This window comes from Pelobates fuscus, chromosome 3 (genome assembly GCF_036172605.1).
Source record: "Pelobates fuscus isolate aPelFus1 chromosome 3, aPelFus1.pri, whole genome shotgun sequence".
Classification (NCBI taxonomy): Eukaryota; Metazoa; Chordata; class Amphibia; order Anura; family Pelobatidae; genus Pelobates; species Pelobates fuscus.
In genome coordinates, this window is record NC_086319.1 from 419554534 (window position 1) to 419578042 (window position 23509).

A 23509-nucleotide genomic window follows, 5' to 3' on the forward strand; every position below is an offset into this window, starting at 1 on the left:
ACCAACAGGCTCCCACTCTGACTTGCTAACACAAGGCAGAACAATACGTGAAGGACCCTCACAAGGGAACAACACCATCCAACTACTGACCAATAACCTGCCTCCCCACAACATGGAAACTCATGTCAGGCATCATAGCCTCCAAGATCCAAGGGCATATATGAGTCAATATATAAGCAATACTCAGAAGGGGATTGGAAACAACACCAGGGGATTAAAACACCAACTACTGGTAGACCAAGCAGTCACAGGGGATTCTAAGACCAGAAAGACCAATCTGTGTATGGCCTGGATTGACTACAAGAAAGCCTATGACACAATGCCACACACATGGATACTGGAATGCGTGGCTCTCTACAAGGTCAGCAAGACAATAAGAGCCTTCATCAAGAACTTGATAGGCAAGTGGAAAACAACTCTAGAAGCCAATTCCAGGACAATAACTCAAGTGAGGATCAAATGTGGCATATACCAAGGCGCTATATCCAATGCTGTTTTGCATAGGCCTCAACCCCTTTAGCCAGATCAACAAGAAGAGTGGATATGGATACAGGTTCAAGAGTGGAGCTACCATCAACCATCTACTCTACATGGATGACATCAAGCTGTATGTGACTCACTGACCCACCTAACTAGGATATACAGCAAGGACATCGGAATGTCGTTCAGACTAGAGAATTGCAGGCGGATGATAGCAAAAAGAGGGAAGATGATCAGGACAGAAGGAGTTAAAGTTCCAGAAAGTCAAATAGAAGATGTAGAGAACAGCTACAAGTACCTGGGGGTACCACAAATGCATGGCAACCATGAGGAAGAGGCAAGGGAGATAGCAACATCCATGTACCTCCAAAGAGTCAAACAGGTCCTGAAATCCCAGCTCAATGACAAGAACAAGATCCAAGTTCTCATCTGGTACCCAGTTGGAATAATAACATGGCCAAGAAAAGAACTGGCCAGAAAACTACTTACTATGAATGGAGGATTCCACCTGAAAAATCCAGCACCCAGAGACTGGACACCTGCCAGAGTTTGGGGCCTAATGAGTGTCAAGGCCACAGTCCTGGATGAAACACAGAGCATCCACAAGTACTTCACGAAGATGGCTCCCAAAGATGAACTGCTAAGGGAATGCCTTAGACTTCAACAGATAGAGGATGCAGATAAAGAGGAGGCTCCTTGGCAAGACGAACCTCTCCATGGGGTGTACCACCAGCAGATAGTGGATGTGACTCACAGACGAAATCCTACCAGTGGTTGGAAAAGGCAGGACTGAAAGACAGCACTGGGGCACTAATCCTAGCAGCACAGGAACAGGCATTTAGCACCAGATCAATAGAAGCTGGAGTCTGCCACCCCAGGCAAGACCCAAGGTGCAGACTGTGCAAGTTGCTGGGATTATGTACTGAAACATCTGCACAGAATATGGATTGGACCTGCCTAAGTCCAGATGGGAGATACAACAAAGGGTAGTCGAGAATGACAGGGCTGAGATCTTGTGGGACTTCAAGATCCAGACAGACAAGCAAGTGCTGGCCAACCAACCCGACATCATGGTGGTAGACAAAGAACGGAAGACTGCAGTCGTGGTGGATGTGGCAATACCCAGTGACTATAAGATCAGGAAGAAGGAACGTGAGAAGGTGAAGAAATACCAAGGACTGAAAGAAGAACTAGAAAGTATGTGGAAAGTGAAAGCAGTAGTAGTCCCAGTTGTTATAGGAGCTGTGACTCCCAAGTTGGGAGAGTGGCTTCAACAGATTCCAGGTGGGACATCTAACATCGCTGTCCAGAAGAGTGCAGTTCTAGGAACAGATAAGATAATGCGCAGAACCCTCAAACTCTCAGGCCTCTGGTAGAGGACCCGAGAATGAGGAATAAACTATGTGACAAAATCCACTATTTTGCCTGTATAGGAGATGTCCTCCTCCCAAGTTCACTTACCGTTTCCTGAACTCTATTCATGTTTTTTTCTGCATTCGGTATATAAATCTACTGAACACCGACCACCTCCCTGGCTCATTAACTACAAACAAATCAGAGGATTAAGTGCTCTCTCTGTGTGGCCGCCATTCGTATAACTGAATGCTGTGACAAACTGCCATTTGCCACTGGGCATTGGAGAGGACTGATCGCTAGCCTCCTGCCCTGCGACTATGGCCCTGGGATTTATTGCCCTTTAAGAATTACATTTGGGCATAATGGATTTTTGAATGCTGTTCCTGGCCCTTTAAATGCTTTGGAGCAGTGTTACAACTTTTAAACTGGCACTTCGGATGCAGTCGAAGTACTGAAGTCGTCAAAGTGCCGAAGTTGTCGAAGTGGCCGCCGCTCGACAAACGAACATGTGGCACCGGCCATTTTAACTTATTCGAACGCGGTCAGCAGTGTGTGCAGCCAAATCTATGGAACTGTTTCCGGCTACCCAATTGCACGAACACCGCTGACCCGTACCTATTTCGACACCGCGGCTGGAGACTAAGTCCCGTTCGAAGATTCGAATGTTCGAATGGGACTTAGTCATTTTCTCAGTGTAAAATAGACCGACCGCACAGCCCAAATCCATGGAACTGTTTTGGGCAGGAAAATGTGCTTGCGGTCGGTCATAAAGGACTTCCAGCTAACTCTTTAACCCCTGGATGGAATTGGCTGAATTTTGGACATGTTTGTAAGTAAAGTGTGCTGATTAATAATGTGTGACTTTTATTAATATTGGATGTATTGTTTTGGAGTTTTAAAAATGTATAAAAAAGTATAAGTTTTAGCTTGGAGATAATTGAGTAGATACAGTAAGAAACTCAATTATCTCCCAAGCAGAGGGGAGGGAATCTGTGGGATGTAACCGTTATCTGGTTGGTTAATGCCTAACTGCCTGTGGGCGTCTCCCTTGCAGGGGAGCACTGCATAAAAGCAGAGTACCTGCCATTAAACATGAGTTCTACTTCACCCTCAATCTAGAGTCCTGTCTCTTATTGGGGGAATTGCTATATCACTACAAGGGATTGCTATGCTCTGCATGCTCCCTTTGTTAATCACTACTAAGCTCGTTTAAGAGCTTGCTCCTGCTTCACTCTCTTGGAGGAGAGGTTCACCCACTGGAACCTGGAGCCTTGTCGTAGGTCCAGGGTGGGTAGGAGACGGCGAGACCCCAACCAAGCTGCGGCGGTTCGTGGGGTCTGCGGTGGTTGTGGTGTCTGCGGAGTGCTTGGAGTCCTCTGTAAGCACTAGGAGCATCCTTCAACGGAGGTACCCAGTCGGGGTGCCAGGTGATCCGTTACAAATACCACGTGATGGACTTGGTTGTCGAATGTCTGGAACTCTAAGTCGGACACTCGAACCCACCAACACCGATTAAACCATACGAACGTCTGCTTCAAGCCAGGGCCCAGCGCTGTTTGGTAGGTTTGTTTGTATGAACAAGACAAACAAACGCTACTTATGAGCCAGGGGAACAGTTCGTCCTTTTGTTCGTTTTGGAACTCCTGAAATTGACCGACCCCTTCCATTGAAACTATGGATGGAACTAATTTGGACATATGCCTCATGAGCGGTCGGTCAAAACATTACCCCGGTGACGATGCAACTGTATTCATGGGATCTGAGCGCTATTTGGACAACTTGGGCGCTCAGATCCAGGCTATCTGGGGATATATGTTTTTTTTTATGTATTTTCATGTGTTTTAATATTTTATGTCTTTTATACCTAGTCATGCTGACACTGTAATTTGTAACCATTTTGTGCGAGAATTCGGGGCAGGATTTCCAGCCTCCTGATTTCGGATATAAGTAGGCCAGTAGGCCTGATTAAACACCTTTGTTTCAACCCTTCATCAAGTCTAGCCTGATGTTTGGGGAACTTGAGCTATAATCACTACTGCACTTGGGACTCGGGAGATTTATAACGGATTATAGGGGATCCATTACAAACATACCACCCAGGAGGAGTGGGAAAATCAATTTTATATATATATATATATATATATATATATATATATATATATAGCTGTATTCCAATAGATGATCTGCACTCACAGGCTCCAATTAAAATGTAACTTTTATATCTTACATTAAAAAGTAGATACAAGTGCCATAAATAGTCAACGTTTCAGTCCCAGGTCGGGACTTTCCTCAGGACAGTATACCCGGTACTGAAACATTGACGATTTATGGCACTTGTATCTACTTTTTAATGTAAGATATACAAGTTACATTTTAATTGGAGCCTGTGAGTGCAGATCATCTATTGGAATACAGCTGTATATGAATGACTTGGATCTGGCACCCAGCATCTAACCTATTGGTTCTTCAGCCTGCAGTGCAAGGACTTATGGCATTTATCTATATGTATATGTGTTTATGTATATGTATATATATATATTATATTTATCTATATGTATATGTGTTTATGTATATGTATATTTGTCCTGATAAAGGTCCCCTTGGAGGGACTGAAACGCTGAATTATTTTAACGATGAATAATTCAAAATGAAGTATTACTCACCTCTTCTGGTTTGAAGTCCTTTGAGTGCGGGATTTTTTTTGTGATTTTATATATATAAATGCATACATACATACATACATGTATAATGTAGTATATACACCAGTAATATGTTATATACAGTGAGAAAGAAGTGCTGTATACAGGGAGTGTAATATTGTATGTACTGTGTTACAGCTTGGGGAAGGTGCGAGACATGGCCTCTTTTCGCCGCCATTTCCGAATGGGCTTCATGACCATGCCAGCCTCACAGGAGCGAGAACCCCTTCCCTGTGCCAATGCCTTGGCCCCCAGATCCCTCTCCTGCCACTCAGTGGGTAGTGCTCCTGAGGACAGCACTAGTGAAGTTGGACCCCCAGGAAGAAGACCCCCAGCCAAACCCAAGAGAAACCCAAGCACAAAGCTTAGTCTTGGTGCTGATGGCTCCCATCATGAGGGGCTCAGGATCCGAAAGGAAGGTAAGTGTTACAGCAGTCCTGAGCAGTGCTCCCAGTACCAAGTCAAGATCTCCGGTATGTGTCCTAGTGGCTACCAAGCTGTATAGCCCACATAGCTCGTAATACTAGAACTAACAAGTTGATACATTTATATCCTAGTTCTGTAATAGCTCTCAAATGTTTGGATGGCCAAGAATAGCCATTACTGCTACAGGCTGTATATCAGTTGTAAGGTGATACCCCTAGAGGTGATTGGCTGCTTTTCCATCATACAGTTAATACTTAAAAGGTTCAGAGTATGCTAAGAAAAGGATCTCGTTGTTATAAAGGTTTAACTCTTATGTCACCTTTTTCTCTCTAGGATCTGTGAAAAGTGCCTCTGACTGTCGCAGAATGCCTCCTCAGAAGCCACAGCGAAGTCCCCACACCCATCTCTCTGCCTCTTTTGATGACATGTATGCCAATCGCCCTGCATCCTCTATCGCAGCTTTCCCTCCATCCACACGCACTTCTGATCCCTCCCCGGAGGAACCTGTGTACATTGAAATGGTGGGAAACATCTCTCAAAGACCACCTCCTCCTGCCACTCCAGCACCACCTGAAGAAGAGTCGGATGGAGAAGAAGAGGCCATCTACGAGGAAATGAAATATCCCCACCAGGATGATCAACCATCCCATTTGCGTCATCCACAGCGAAGGCGTCCCCCACCCCCTAGAACTCCTGATGTTGACATTCCACCTCCATTTCCAAACCTTTTGCAACATCGGCCTGCACTGTTAGGTGCACCATCTGGGAAAGGCAACAAGAGCTCAAAGCCAGTGCCTTCAGTCACATCCAAACTACCAATCCCACAGAAGGAAATAGCGCATACAGTTTCTTCGACTTCCATTCATCTGCCTCCCTCTGGTCGAGCCCGTAGTCATTCAACTCCTCTACCACCTCAGACTTCTGCTCAGCGCAGGCCGGACTCAGAAACCCCAACTCCACGTGGTTCAGGATGTCTTCAAGAGAAAGGAGCATCAATGCTGCCTATCCCTCATGGGCACACACGAGACAAAGCCCTCTCATACACCATGGTCTACTCTTCAGTTAAAGTTACCCATTCTTTGCTTCCAGCTGCCCAGGTAGAGGAAAAGACTGAGCGAGAGATCTCAGTATTAGCTGGACTGATATGCCCAGCATCTCGTGTGGCAGGAACACAACTGCCCAGTCGCCCACCATCAGCATATCTCCAACAGGGGCAAAGGGAGCAGGCTTCTCCCACTGTCTGGACATATCCTGCTGGCAGGAGGCCGCCAGCATATGAGAATAGCCTAAAAAGCACCAGAGGCCCAACGGCAAGTCAGACGTCAGAACTCCGAGGAGGAAGTACAGTTGAGGATGAAAGAGGTGGAAGCGTTTGGGAGCTACCAAGAAGGATGTCTTGTGGACGGAGGAGTCAAACTGGTGACCGTAAGCGCAGCCTATTTTATCTGATACATTGTGATTGGCCTAGGCCTAGGGCAACAGCCCTTTACTAAGAAAATCTTCATTATCACATCAGTATCATTATAAAGAGTGGCATGTTCAATATCAGTGTATAGATACTCATTACCATTATACAGAGCGGTGTGTTCAATATCAGTGTATAGATACTCAGTATCATTATAAAGAGCGCTGTGTTCATTATCAGTGTATAGATACTCTGTATCATTATACAGAGCGCTGTGTTCATTATCAGGGTATAGATACTCAGTATTATTATACAGAGCGGTGTGTTCATTATCAGTGTATAGATACTCAGTATCATTATACAGAGCGCTGTGTTTATTATCAGTGTATAGATACTCAGTATCATTATACAGAGCGCTGTGTTTATTATCAGTGTATAGATACTCAGTATCATTATACAGAGCGGTGTGTTCATTATCAGTGTATAGATACTCAGTATCATTATACAGAGCGGTGTGTTCACTATCAGTGTATGGATACTCAGTATCATTATACAGAGCGGTGTGTTCATTATCAGTGTATAGATACTCAGTTTCATTATACAGAGCGGTGTGTTCATTATCAGTGTATAGATACTCAGTATCATTATACAGAGCGGTGTGTTCAATATCAGTGTATAGATACTCATTACCATTATACAGAGCGGTGTGTTCATTATCAGTGTATAGATACTCAGTATTATTATACAGAGCGCTGTTTTCATTATCAGTGTATAGATACTCAGTATCATTATAAAGAGTGGCATGTTCAATATCAGTGTATAGATACTCACTATCATTATACAGAGCGGTGTGTTCATTATCAGTGTATAGATACTCAGTATCATTATACAGAGCGCTGTGTTCATTATCAGTGTATAGATACTCATGATCATTATACAGAGCGGTGTGTTCATTATCAGCCTATAGATACTCATTATCATTATACAGAGCGCTGTGTTCATTATCAGTGTATAGATACTCAGTATTATTATACAGAGCGGTGTGTTCATTATCAGTGTATAGATACTCAGTATCATTATACAGAGAGCTGTGTTCATTATCAGTGTATAGATACTCAGTATCATTATACAGAGCGCTGTGTTCATTATCAGTGTATAGATACTCAGTATCATTATACAGAGCGCTGTGTTCATTATCAGTGTATAGATACTCAGTATTATTATACAGAGCGGTGTGTTCATTATCAGTGTATAGATACTCAGTATTATTATACAGAGCGGTGTGTTCAATATCAGTGTATAGATACTCATTACCATTATACAGAGCGGTGTGTTCATTATCAGTGTATAGATACTCAGTATTATTATACAGAGCGCTGTGTTCATTATCAGTGTATAGATACTCAGTATCATTATACAGAGCGCTGTGTTCATTATCAGTGTATAGATACTCAGTATTATTATACAGAGCGCTGTGTTCATTATCAGTGTATAGATACTCAGTATTATTATACAGAGCGGTGTGTTCATTATCAGTGTATAGATACTCAGTATTATTATACAGAGCGGTGTGTTCAATATCAGTGTATAGATACTCATTACCATTATACAGAGCGGTGTGTTCATTATCAGTGTATAGATACTCAGTTTCATTATACAGAGCGCTGTGTTCATTATCAGTGTATAGATACTCAGTATCATTATACAGAGCGCTGTGTTCATTATCAGCGTATAGATACTCAGGATCATTATACAAAGCGGTGTGTTCATTATCAGTGTATAGATACTCGGTATCATTATACAGAGCGCTGTGTTCATTATCAGTGTATAGATACTCAGTATTATTATACAGAGCGCTGTGTTCATTATCAGTGTATAGATACTCAGTATCATTATACAGAGCGGTGTGTTCATTATCAGTGTATAGATACTCAGTTTCATTATACAGAGCGCTGTGTTCATTATCAGTGTATAGATACTCAGTATCATTATAAAGAGTGGCATGTTCAATATCAGTGTATCCCCTTAACGACGGGTGACGGACAAGGTCCGTCACTCAGGGGATTGCCATAACGACGAGTGACGGACCTCGTCCGTCACCCGTTAAAATTAACCCCAGATCGCCGCAATCGCGGCGATCGCAGGGTTAATGGTGCTCCGGTCTGCCTCTGTATTAGAGGCAGACCGGGAGCACCGACTTGCGCTGTCCCAGCACATGTGCCCGCTCTGACAGCATGTCAGAGGGAGCACATGTGCGGTGTATACTTACCTTCCGCCTCCCTGCACTTCCGGGTTCACTGTGAAGTGCAGGGAGACGGATCTTCACTGATCCTGCCCCGTGTAAAAAATAAATAAAGTTTAATTAAAATCCCACCCCCCTTTACCCATTTTAATAAAAAATTAACCCCTTCCCTGCCAACTGATCACTGACTACAGTGATCAATTGGCAGGGATTACATTTTACTATGATCTGATTTTTTTTGTTTAACCCTCAGGGGTTAAATTTATTTTATTAATTAATTTAAATATTTTAAAATTATAAATTTAGCTAGCTGGGGAGGGTGGAAGTTAGTGGGGAATTGGGGGATTTAGTGTTAGGCTAACTAGGGGTTAACATTAAAAACAGTTTTAACATAAGCTTTAAAAAGTAAAAAAATTAAGAATTTTTTTTTTTAATAACGTTTAAGTAAAAAATAAAAAAATAAAAACCCTTTACCCAGTCCAAATAAAAATTAACCCCTTCCCTGCCAGTCTATCACTGCCTACAGTGATCAAAATACACAGCACAGTATTATACTGTGATCTAATTTTTTTAACCCCTGACGATTAACTTTTATTTATTTTTTAACCCTCAGGGGTTAAATTTATTTAATTAACTAATTTAAATATTATATAATTAAATATTTTGCTAGCTGGGGTGGGTGGGAGTTATGGGAAAATGGGGAATTTACTGTTAGTGCTGCTTACTGCTAGTTAGGGGTTAACGGTAAAAAAAAAAAGCTTAGAAAAATGTTAAATCTGTAAAAAAAAGTTTTACGAAAGTTTAGGAAACTTTAAAAAAATTAATACGCAAACCAAAAGTTTAAAAAATAGTTTTAAAAAGTAAAAAAGTTTTAAAAAGTAAAAAATACATTTAAAAAACGCTCATTACCACTACACCTGGTACAAGCTAGCGGAAAAATTATCCCACGCTAAGGTTCAAAATATGCCTTTTGAATTACCCCAGGGTGTATTCTTTAATAAATGTGTTTGTGGGGAAGTTTCAATAACCAACCATCAAAACTACTCCAAATTGGAACATGGACACAGCATAAAACTTCAAAGTTTGAAAAAACTGAATGGCTGCATCTCAAATGTGCCCCTTCAACATCCACATATACCTGGCAAAGGTACATACGGGGGTATTGCTGTACTCAGACCACATAGCTGAGCAACATATGAAGTATTATACAGTGGTAGCACACATACGGTTTGCAAAATATACTGTGCAAACTCACTTTGTGTGTCAAAAAGGCAGAATAAACGCTTATTACCACTACACCTGGTACAAGCTAGCGGAAAAATGATCCCACGCTAAGGTTCAAAATATGCCTTTTGAAATACCCTGGGATGTCTTCTTTAAGAAATGGTATGGCTTTATGGGGTATTTGGATTATATAGCCTGGTAAAATACTCTAAAATGGGACATGGGCACAGCGTAAAAATGTAAAGTTTGAAAAAAAATGGAATGGCTGTGTCCCAAATGTGCCCCTCCGATGTCCACATATACCTGGCAAAGGTACATACGGGGGTATTTTTGTACTCAGCAGACATAGCTGAGCAACATATGAAGTATTATACAGTGGTAGTACACATAAGGTTTGCAAAATATACTGTGCAAACTCACTTTGTGTGTCAAAAAGGCAGAAAAAACGCTTATTACCACTACACCTGGTACAAGCTAGCGGAAAAATGATCCCACGCTAAGGTTCAAAATATGCCTTTTGAAATACCCTGGGATGTCTTCTTTAAGAAATGGTATGGTTTTATGGGGTATTTGGATTATATAGCCTGGTAAAATACTCTAAAATGGGACATGGGCACAGCGTAAAAATGTAAAGCTTGAAAAAAATGGAATGGCTGTGTCCCAAATGTGCCCCTCCGATGTCCACATATACCTGGCAAAGGTACATACGGGGGTATTCTTGTACTCAGCAGACATAGCTGAGCAACATATGAAGTATTATACAGTGGTAGTACACATACGGTTTGCAAAATATACTGTGCAAACTCACTTTGTGTGTCAAAAAGGCAGAAAAAACGCTTATTACCACTACACCTGGTACAAGCTAGCGGAAAAATGATCCCAAGCTAAGGTTCAAAATATGCCTTTTGAAATACCCTGGGATGTCTTCTTTAAGAAATGGTAGGCCTTTGTGGGGGTAGTTTGAATTTAAAACCTGCGAAGATGCTTGGAAATTGCACATAGGCCCAGCGTCAAAATTCAAAGTTCGGTAAAAACTGATATGGCTTGGTCTCCAATATGGCACTGTAGCTTCACGAAATAGTGCCAAAGACAATATGCACCTTATGAGATACCCTGGAGTGTCTACTTTTACAAATGGTTGGCCTTTGTGGGGGGTTTTTGAACAGTTAAACTGTTATAATACCCCAAATGGAAGCATAGGCTCATTAAATCCGTCTCTCAAAATTCTACTGTGAATACTGAAAAGGACAGGTCTCCTATATGGCACTGTAGCTTCACGAAATAGTGCCATAGACATACAATGGGGGTGTCCTTTTACTCAGAAGACTTAGCTGAGCGTAATTTGGGGGGTTTGAACTTAGTGGCACATATGAAATATACTAAATGCCCAGCAAAAATGCAATCCGTATGTAAAAAATGCACAAAATTATTTTTTACCACATACTTTGGCATATATTGGTGGAAAAAAATGGGGGCATATTAAAGCACAATATGCACCTTATGAGATACCCTGGAGTGTCTACTTTTACAAATGGTAGGCCTTTGTGGGGTTTTTTTGAACAGTCAAACTACTATAATACCCCAAATGGAAGCATAGGCTCATTAAATCCGACTCTCAAAATTCGACTGTGAATACTGAAAAGGACAGGTCTCCTATATGGCACTGTAGCTTCACAAAATAGTGCCATAGACATACAATGGGGGTACCGTTGTACTCAGCAGATGTAACTGAACACATAATAAAACTTTGTACAGGAATAGCACACACCAACTTTACAAAATACACATGAGAAGTTCTTTGTTATAAGTTTGTGTGCCAAAACCCCAAAAAAAACTAAATTTTACTCCAATATTTAGCAGAGGTTGGCGGTAAAATGGCTACGTAGAAAGTGTCAAAACAACCTTAGGTAAATAGCCTGTGGTGTCTGCTTTATATAAATATATACTTTTGTGTGGCAATTTTGTTTTCTTTTATGGCTATTAAGCTTACAAGACAAACATACCAAATTCTAAATTCGCTCCATATTAAAAGTGTATTTTACTCCTTGTGCTTTGTGACCTGTAACTACCAAAAAAAACTTAAAATCACAGACACATTATATATTCTGTAAATCAGAACAACTAAATGAATTTATTTGTAATTACTTTCCTTAACCTGCACTAATTGTGCACACATTATTATTGCAAAAACTTTTCATTTTTTTTGCATTTTTCTGTATTTTTTTTATAATAAATAAGCATTTATCTATCTATCTATCTATATATATATATTCTGCTTTTGTTTGGTATATATATATATATATGTTACATCAAATTAAAGCCCTTTCTGTCCTTTAAAAAACGGTATATAATATGCGTCGGTGCAATAAATTAGTAAAATGCAAATTGCAGTTGAACGCAAACAGCAAAAAATGCCGTTGTCATTAAGTGAAAGACAAGCTTCTGAAGCTCTGTCCTTAAGGGGGTATAGATACTCATTACCATTATACAGAGCGCTGTGTTCATTATCAGTGTATAGATACTCATTACCATTATACAGAGCGGCGTGTTCATTATCAGTGTATAGATACTCATTACCATTATACAGAGCAATGTGTTCATTATCAGTGTATAGATACTCAGTATTATTATACAGAGCGGTGTGTTCATTATCAGTGTATAGATACTCAGTATCATTATACAGAGCGCTGTGTTCATTATCAGTGTATAGATACTCGATATCATTATACAGAGAGGTGTGTTCATTATCAGTGTATAGATACTCAGTATCATTATACAGAGCGGTGTGTTCATTATCAGTGTATAGATACTCAGTATCATTATACAGAGCGGTGTGTTCATTATCAGTGTATAGATACTCAGTATCATTCTACAGAGCGACGTGTTCACTATCAGTGTATGGATACTCAGTATCATTATACAGAGCGGTGTGTTCATTATCAGTGTATAGATACTCAGTATCATTATACAGAGAGGTGTGTTCATTATCAGTGTATAGATACTCAGTATCATTATACAGAGCGGTGTGTTCATTATCAGTGTATAGATACTCTGAGAGCGGTGTGTTCACTATCAGTGTATAGATACTCAGTTTCATTATACAGAGTGCGGTGTTCATTATCAGCGTATAGATACTCGGTATCATTATACAGAGCGGTGTGTTCATTATCAGTGTATAGATACTCAGTATCATTATACAGAGCGCTGTGTTCATTATCAGTGTATAGATACTCAGTATCATTATACAGAGCGGTGAGTTCACTATCAGTGTATAGATACTCAGTATCATTATACAGAGCGGTGTGTTCATTATCAGTGTATAGATACTCAGTTTCATTATACAGAGTGCGGTGTTCATTATCAGCGTATAGATACTCAGTATCATTATACAGAGCGGTGTGTTCATTATCAGTGTATAGATACTCAGTATCATTATACAGAGAGGTGTGTTCATTATCAGTGTATAGATACTCAGTATCATTATACAGAGCGGTGTGTTCATTAGCAGTGTATAGATACTCAGTATCATTCTACAGAGCGACGTGTTCACTATCAGTGTATGGATACTCAGTATCATTATACAGAGCGGTGTGTTCATTATCAGTGTATAGATACTCAGTATCATTAAACAGAGAGGTGTGTTCATTATCAGTGTATAGATACTCAGTATCATTATACAGAGCGGTGTGTTCATTATCAGTGTATAGATACTCAGTATCATTATACAGAGCGGCGTGTTCACTATCAGTGTATGGATACTCAGTATCATTATACAGAGCGGTGTGTTCATTATCAGTGTATAGATACTCAGTATTATTATACAGAGCGCTGTGTTCATTATCAGTGTATAGATACTCAGTATCATTATACAGAGCGGTGTGTTCATTATCAGTGTATAGATACTCAGTATCATTATACAGAGTGCGGTGTTCATTATCAGCGTATAGATACTCAGTATCATTATACAGAGCGCTGTGTTCATTATCAGTGTATAGATACTCAGTATCATTATACAGAGCGGTGTGTTCATTATCAGTGTATAGATACTCAGTACCATTATACAGAGCGGTGTGTTCATTATCAGTGTATAGATACTATGAGAGCGGTGTGTTCACTATCAGTGTATAGATACTCCGTTTCATTATACAGAGTGCGGTGTTCATTATCAGCGTATAGATACTCGGTATCATTATACAGAGCGGTGTGTTCATTATCAGTGTATAGATACTCAGTGTCATTATACAGAGCGCTGTGTTCATTATCAGTGTATAGATACTCAGTATCATTATACAGAGCGGTGTGTTCACTATCAGTGTATAGATACTCAGTATCATTATACAGAGCGGTGTGTTCATTATCAGTGTATAGATACTCAGTTTCATTATACAGAGTGCGGTGTTCATTATCAGCGTATAGATACTCAGTATCATTATACAGAGCGCTGTGTTCATTATCAGTGTATAGATACTCAGTATCATTATACAGAGCGGTGTGTTCATTATCAGTGTATAGATACTCCGATTATTATACAGAGCGCTGTGTTCATTATCAGTGTATAGATACTCAGTATCATTATAGAGAGCGCTGTGTTCATTATCAGTGTATTATACAGAGCGCTGTGTTCATTATCAGCGTATAGATACTCAGTATCATAATACAGAGCGTTGTGTTCATTATCAGTGTATAGATACTCAGTATCATTATACAGAGTGGTGTGTTCATTATCAGTGTATAGACACTCAGTATTATTATACAGAGCGCTGTGTTCATTATCAGTGTATAGATACTCAGTATCATTATACAGAGCGGTGTGTTCATTATCAGTGTATAGATACTCAGTATAATTATACAGAGCGCTGTGTTCATTATCAGCGTATAGATACTCAGTATCATTATACAGAGCGGTGTGTTCATTATCAGTGTATAGATACTCAGTATCATTATACAGAGCGGTGTGTTCACTATCAGTGTATGGATACTCAGTATCATTATACAGAGCGGTGTGTTCATTATCAGTGTATAGATACTCAGTATCATCATACAGAGCTTATCAGTGTATAGATACTCAGTATCATTATACAGAGCGGTGTGTTCATTATCAGTGTATAGATACTCTGAGAGCGGTGTGTTCACTATCAGTGTATAGATACTCAGTTTCATTATACAGAGTGCGGTGTTCATTATCAGCGTATAGATACTCTGTATCATTATACAGAGCGGTGTGTTCATTATCAGTGTATAGATACTCAGTATCATTATACAGAGCGCTGTGTTCATTATCAGTGTATAGATACTCAGTATCATTATACAGAGCGGTGTGTTCACTATCAGTGTATAGATACTCAGTATCATTATACAGAGCGGTGTGTTCATTATCAGTGTATAGATACTCAGTTTCATTATACAGAGTGCGGTGTTCATTATCAGTGTATAGATACTCAGTATCATTATACAGAGCACAACATGCTCAATTTATAGCCAGACCCCCAGCATGGGTTCTCCATACAGAAATATAGCAAGCCACTCCCTGGCGTCCCTGTGTCTGGGAGATAATTGAGTCTGAAAATTGTAACTCAATTATGTCTCAGTTACAGGGAAACATTCAAAATATATATACAATCCCCCCAAAGTTTCCCAATATCTACAGGAACTCCACAAGTTGATCTGAGTGCCCAAGTTGGCCAAATAGCATTCAGATCTGTTCGTTAGAATAGAATCGCCACCAGGGTAAAGTTCTGACCAGCCGGCCACAAGGTTGAAGCCCAAAACAGTTCCATAGAGCAACGGCCGGTCTCCGTTCGGGGGTTCCTGTACGAACACTGTCAAAGGTATTCCCTTGCTTCCAGGCATTGAATGCTTCCCCTGGTTGATAGTCTCTTTCTCCCAAAGAGCGCTCTTCTAGCTGTTCGGGGCAGGGGGCAGGGAGCAGGTAGCGGTAGAGTTTCCCCGATGTTCACGCTACCTGTGTTCGGGTGACACACGTATTGGTTAATCGATGTTCCAGTGTTCTAATGAGGTACAGCCAGGGGGAGTCCCCATTCGGTTGCCGAACCAAGTGGGTTTGTGTTTGATAACTCCTGAATGTGATAAAAGTCAAACAGTCCTAATAAACAGTATGTTCAGCCACACAGAACACTGGTGAGACCTCACCTGGACTATTGTATGCAGTACTGGAGACCGTATCTCCAGAAGGATATTGATACTTTAGAGATACGGTAGTTTAGAGAACGGCTACTAAACTGGTTCATGGATTGCAGGATAAAACTTACCAGGAAAGGTTAAAGGATCTTAACATGGATAGCTTGGAGGAAAGACGAGACAGGGGGGATATGATAGAAACATTTAAATACATAAAGGGAATCACACAGTAAAGGAGGAGACTATATTTAAAAGAAGAAAAACTACCACAACAAGAGGACATAGTCTTAAATTAGAGGGGCAAAGGTTTAAAAATAATATCAGGAAGTATTACTTTACCGAGAGGGTAGTGGATGCATGGAATAGCCTTCCAGCTGAAGTGGTAGAGGTTATTACAGTGAGGGAGTTTAAGCATGCATTTGTCCATGTTTTCATAGCTCTTCCAGAAGCGTCTCGGGTGTGGAATGGAACTCCGTGCAGACCAGAGAAGGGATGTCACACACCAGTAGGATCAGGAATTCCTGTGAGGAGCCAACAAAGTCTGGACAGTGCACTTGCCCGTGGTGTGGGACGAACGGGTCTCCCGGTACCATGCCAAACCTTTCCAGCTTGTCACCGCAATTCAGGTAGAATTTGTATATATTACACCATATTGTAATGAACTCTTTATTATATGAGCTGGGACCTCTCCCTATAACTCCTACATATACTCCATAACCCTCCTTAAAGCTCCTCCTATTATTCCTTATAATGCTCCCTATAACTCCATTTTATCACTCCCTATACACCCTATTATTACTCCATATAAACTCCCTATAACTATCACTACTCCTAGTGCTAAATATAACCCTCCCAATACACCCTAATATTAGTCCATAACCCCCACTTTACCTTCTTCTCCATATAACCTCCCTATAACACCTCCTATTACTCCATAGAGTCTCCCTATAACTCCTCCTTATAACCTTCCTTATAAATCCTTCTATTACTCCATATAACCTCCCTATAACCCCTCCTATTACTCCATATAACCTCCCTATAACCCCTCCTATTACTCCATAGAGTCTCCCTATAACTCCTCCTTATAACCTTCCTTATAAATCCTTCTATTACTCCATATAACCTCCCTATAACCCCTCCTATTACTCCATAGTCTCCCTATAACTCCTCCTTATAACCTTCCTTATAAATCCTTCTATTACTCCATATAACCTCTCTATAACCCCTCCTATTACTCCATAGTCTCCCTATAACTCCTCCTTATAACCTTCCTTATAAATCCTTCTATTACTCCATATAACCTCCTTATAACCCCTCCTATTACTCCATAGAGTCTCCCTATAACTCCTCCTTATAACCTTCCTTATAAATCCTTCTATTACTCCATATAACCTCCCTATAACCCCTCCTATTACTCCATAGAGTTTCCCTATAACTCCTCCTTATAACCTTCCTTATAAATCCTTCTATTACTCCATATAACCTCTCTATAACCCCTCCTATTACTCCATATAACCTCCCTATAACCCCTCCTATTACTCCATAGAGTCTCCCTATAACTCCTCCTTATAACCTTCCTTATAAATCCTTCTATTACTCCATATAACCTCCCTATAACACCTCCTATTACTCCATAGAGTCTCCCTATAACTCCTCCTTATAACCTTCCTTATAAATCCTTCTATTACTCCATATAACCTCCCTATAACACCTCCTATTACTCCATAGAGTCTCCCTATAACTCCTCCTTATAACCTTCCTTATAAATCCTTCTATTACTCCATATAACCTCCCTATAACCCCTCCGATTACTCCATATAACCTCCCTATAACCCCTCCTATTACTCCATATAACCTCCCTATAACACCTCCTATTACTCCATAGAGTCTCCCTATAACTCCTCCTTATAACCTTCCTTATAAATCCTTCTATTACTCCATATAACCTCTCTATAACCCCTCCTATTACTCCATAGAGTCTCCCTATAACTCCTCCTTATAACCTTCCTTATAAATCCTTCTATTACTCCATATAACCTCCCTATAACCCCTCCTATTACTCCATAAAGTCTCCCTATAACTCCTCCTTATAACCTTCCTTATAAATTCTTCTATTACTCCATATAACCTCCCTATAACCCCTCCTATTACTCCATAGAGTCTCCCTATAACTCCTCCTTATAACCTTCCTTATAAATTCTTCTATTACTCCATATAACCTCCCTATAACCCCTCCTATTACTCCATAGAGTCTCCCTATAACTCCTCCTTATAACCTTCCTTATAAATCCTTCTATTACTCCATATAACCTCCCTATAACCCCTCCTATTACTCCATAGAGTCTCCCTATAACTCCTCCTTATAACCTTCCTTATAAATCCTTCTATTACTCCATATAACCTCTCTATAACCCCTCCTATTACTCCATATAACCTCCCTATAACCCCTCCTATTACTCCATAGAGTCTCCCTATAACTCCTCCTTATAACCTTCCTTATAAATCCTTCTATTACTCCATATAACCTCCCTATAACACCTCGTATTACTCCATAGAGTCTCCCTATAACTCCTCCTTATAACCTTCCTTATAAATCCTTCTATTACTCCATATAACCTCCCTATAACACCTCCTATTACTCCATAGAGTCTCCCTATAACTCCTCCTTATAACCTTCCTTATAAATCCTTCTATTACTCCATATAACCTCCCTATAACCCCTCCTATTACTCCATATAACCTCCCTATAACCCCTCCTATTACTCCATATAACCTCCCTATAACACCTCCTATTACTCCATAGAGTCTCCCTATAACTCCTCCTTATAACCTTCCTTATAAATCCTTCTATTACTCCATATAACCTCCCTATAACCCCTCCTATTACTCCATATAACCTCCCTATAACCCCTCCTATTACTCCATATAACCTCCCTATAACACCTCCTATTACTCCATAGAGTCTCCCTATAACTCCTCCTTATAACCTTCCTTATAAATCCTTCTATTACTCCATATAACCTCCCTATAACCCCTCCTATTACTCCATAAAGTCTCCCTATAACTCCTCCTTATAACCTTCCTTATAAATTCTTCTATTACTCCATATAACCTCCCTATAACCCCTCCTATTACTCCATAGAGTCTCCCTATAACTCCTCCTTATAACCTTCCTTATAAATTCTTCTATTACTCCATATAACCTCCCTATAACCCCTCCTATTACTCCATAGAGTCTCCCTATAACTCCTCCTTATAACCTTCTTTATAAATCCTTCTATTACTCCATATAACCTCCCTATAACCCCTCCTATTACTCCATATAACCTCCCTATAACCCCTCCTATTACTCCATATAACCTCCCTATAACACCTCCTATTACTCCATAGAGTCTCCCTATAACTCCTCCTTATAACCTTCCTTATAAATCCTTCTATTACTCCATATAACCTCTCTATAACCCCTCCTATTACTCCATAGAGTCTCCCTATAACTCCTCCTTATAACCTTCCTTATAAATCCTTCTATTACTCCATATAACCTCCCTATAACCCCTCCTATTACTCCATAAAGTCTCCCTATAACTCCTCCTTATAACCTTCCTTATAAATTCTTCTATTACTCCATATAACCTCCCTATAACCCCTCCTATTACTCCATAGAGTCTCCCTATAACTCCTCCTTATAACCTTCCTTATAAATTCTTCTATTACTCCATATAACCTCCCTATAACCCCTCCTATTACTCCATAGAGTCTCCCTATAACTCCTCCTTATAACCTTCCTTATAAATCCTTCTATTACTCCATATAACCTCCCTATAACCCCTCCTATTACTCCATAGAGTCTCCCTATAACTCCTCCTTATAACCTTCCTTATAAATCCTTCTATTACTCCATATAACCTCTCTATAACCCCTCCTATTACTCCATATAACCTCCCTATAACCCCTCCTATTACTCCATAGAGTCTCCCTATAACTCCTCCTTATAACCTTCCTTATAAATCCTTCTATTACTCCATATAACCTCCCTATAACACCTCCTATTACTCCATAGAGTCTCCCTATAACTCCTCCTTATAACCTTCCTTATAAATCCTTCTATTACTCCATATAACCTCCCTATAACACCTCCTATTACTCCATAGAGTCTCCCTATAACTCCTCCTTATAACCTTCCTTATAAATCCTTCTATTACTCCATATAACCTCCCTATAACCCCTCCTATTACTCCATATAACCTCCCTATAACCCCTCCTATTACTCCATATAACCTCCCTATAACACCTCCTATTACTCCATAGAGTCTCCCTATAACTCCTCCTTATAACCTTCCTTATAAATCCTTCTATTACTCCATATAACCTCTCTATAACCCTCCTATTACTCCATAGAGTCTCCCTATAACTCCTCCTTATAACCTTCCTTATAAATCCTTCAATTACTCCATATAACCTCCCTATAACCCCTCCTATTACTCCATAAAGTCTCCCTATAACTCCTCCTTATAACCTTCCTTATAAATTCTTCTATTACTCCATATAACCTCCCTATAACCCCTCCTATTACTCCATAGAGTCTCCCTATAACTCCTCCTTATAACCTTCCTTATAAATTCTTCTATTACTCCATATAACCTCCCTATAACCCCTCCTATTACTCCATAGAGTCTCCCTATAACTCCTCCTTATAACCTTCCTTATAAATTCTTCTATTACTCCATATAACCTCCCTATAACCCCTCCTATTACTCGATATATCACTGCCTATAACTCCTCCTATTATTCAATACAGCCTCTCTATAATACCTCCTACTACTCCATGTAACCGCTTTATAACTCCTCCTATTACTCCATGTAACATTATAACTCCTGCTATTACTCAATATCACTGCCTATACCTCCTCCTAATATTCCATATTACCCCTCCTATTATTCAATATAGCGTCTCTATAATACCTCCTATTACTGCACATGATCCTCCCTATAACACCTCTTATTACTTCATATTACCCCTCATATTACTCCTAATAACCCTCCATATAACTCCTCCTATTACTACATATAACCCTTGCTATAACTCCTCCCATTACTCCATGTACCCCTCTTATTATTTAATGACTCCATCTAAGTCATTGGATAATATAGTTAATAATAATAATAATACTGAATTACTGTTTGATATCTGCCTCCCCCTATTGGACATTAAATGAACTGTACGTTTATCTTTTGACTTGTAAATAATTAGAGGGTTATATCAAGCAATGTTTCGATTTCTCCTCTTGATTTGCAATGTTTGCAGTGGCCGTGCTTTGTCTCAATGGGGTTATGTTGTAATTTTCTAAATCTTTAACACAAATGTACAAAAAATTAAGCATCATATGAAAAAAGGCTAACACAAGTTATAGGTTGTGTACTCGCAGGGGACCAGAGTGTCACGGCCAAGGACTTCCTTCCCCACGGCCAAGGACTTCCTTCCCCACGGCCAAGGACTTCCTTCCCCACGGCCAATGACTTCCTTCCCCACGGCCAAGGACTTCCTTCCCCACGGCCAATGACTTCCTTCCCCACGGCCAAGAACTTCCTTCCCCACGGCCAATTACTTCCTTCCCCACGGCCAAGGACTTCCTTCCCCACGGCCAAGGACTTCCTTCCCCACGGCCAAGGACTTCCTTCCCCACGGCCAAGGACTTCCTTCCCCACGGCCAAGGACTTCCTTCCCCACGGCCAAGGACTTCCTTTCCGCCTTAGCTCCCAAGTGAATATAGCTCACCCTTGGGTTGCAGGTTCAAATCCCGCCAGGGTTTATTCAGCCCTTCATCCTTCTGAGGTAGATAAAATGAGTACCATTTAATTGGGTAATAGTGACAACCCCTGGATGTTGGGCTAAGGTAACATCCCCAGAACGTACTTTAAAACCAGAGTAATCTGAATGTACCTTTCCTGGTTAAATACTTTGTTTTTATTGTTATTATTATCCTTCATCATTAGCCGAGGGTTAATGTAAGAGTGAAACAAGGGTCCTTTATTGGAGTGTTTGTCGCATTTACCTCGATCCCTAACAGGAGAACAATTACATTTCACAACACCTAGTACTTGGGTGTCTGTACCTAAAGAGTTAACTTTATTAACAGCCAGACACCTCAGTGTCGTACAACAATTCATCCCTAAAACATAGGTACCCATAACCCCAAATGAGTGCCTCCCTCAAATATCTGTTTTCGAGACATTTTCAATACAAAAAGTGATCAGATTGGAGGTGCCTAGTCTAGAATAGTCAGCATGATGAGTTTTGACCAGGCTGTGAGCATCCTCCATGCAAAATTCTATAGTGCTAAGTGGAAAGTCCTGGTCACCTTTGATGACTGTGCTCTTTGTTGGTTACATGGAGCTCCCCCAAGTCATGGGTGTTGTTTAAAGCTTCACCACCTCCTCTATCACACATCCAAATAGTGCTCTGTTTGATGGTCTTGAAATCAAGGACCTCAATGAAGTTTGACCAGATTGTCGCAACTCCGTAATTTGATCTGGAGATCCAGCAGGTCATTTAATGCATAACGCACCCCACTGCCCATGCATTCCTACCCACAATGCATCTTGCTGACCATGAACTCTTACCCACAATGCATCTTACTGAACATGAACTTTTACCCTCAATGCATCCTACTGACCATGCACTCCTACCCACAATGAGTAAGGAATTCGTTTTTGTATACATCATGCTCCTGCAGATGTCAGATCTTACAGCACAGTGTGTTTTTTGTTTTTTGTTTTTTAATCTCTTGCTATGTTAATTAAACTTGAGCTACGCACAGGAGGCTCCAGCAAGCTATTAAACAGAGCAGGAGATAAAACATTTTTTAAATGAATTAGGATGTGCAATAAAGTAAGTGTAAACATTAGATGGCTCTTTACAGGAAGTGTTTAGGAAGGCTGCTTAAGTCACATGCAGGGAGGTGTGGCTAGGGCTGTATAAACAAGGTGAGACTGCAGGGACATGTTCTATATACCCAAACTGCTTCATTAAGCTAAAGTCTGTGTAAATAAGATACATTGGCCTCAATTTAAAAAGCTTTCCAAATGATTTATCTACAAAAATGTCCAGACTTTAATAGTGACTTCTGTAGATATCATTGGGACATTTTTCTAACACTATTGAATGATTTCAGAATATTAAATTAAGGCCATAGTTATTGTTCTAAATTACATTTTAGTTGTATAAATTGCTATTATTAAGTTGGCTTAAATTTCTCTAAATAGCCCACCCTGGTCTCCCACTCCAAACATGAAATAGTCCCTCGTGGTCCATTTGAAATGCTGGCGAGATATACATTAACCTGAATCTAGATTAGGGATGGGATGATTCAGAGGGAGGTTAATTCATCACATAATATATAATCACCAAAGGTCGAAAAGCCCACCAACAGAGAAAAAAAAGCTGTGACTGCAAAGTTAGGAGAGTGGCTTCAACAGATTCCAGGTGGGACATCTGAGATCGCTGTCCAGTAGAGGGCAGTTCTAGGAACAGCTAAGATA

At 40.3% G+C, this 23509-nt stretch overlaps 1 protein-coding gene across 1 annotated transcript in view; it reads left to right on the top strand.

Moving 5' to 3' along the window:
* Nucleotides 1-23509, top strand: part of NYAP1 (neuronal tyrosine phosphorylated phosphoinositide-3-kinase adaptor 1) — a 59269-nt gene that overhangs the window by 20437 nt on the left and 15323 nt on the right. The window contains exons 4-6 of the mRNA XM_063446079.1: nt 4674-4954; nt 5295-6386; nt 16408-16596. Coding sequence (XP_063302149.1) covers nt 4674-4954; nt 5295-6386; nt 16408-16596 — 1562 coding nt within the window. The remainder of the gene's footprint in view (nt 1-4673; nt 4955-5294; nt 6387-16407; nt 16597-23509) is intronic.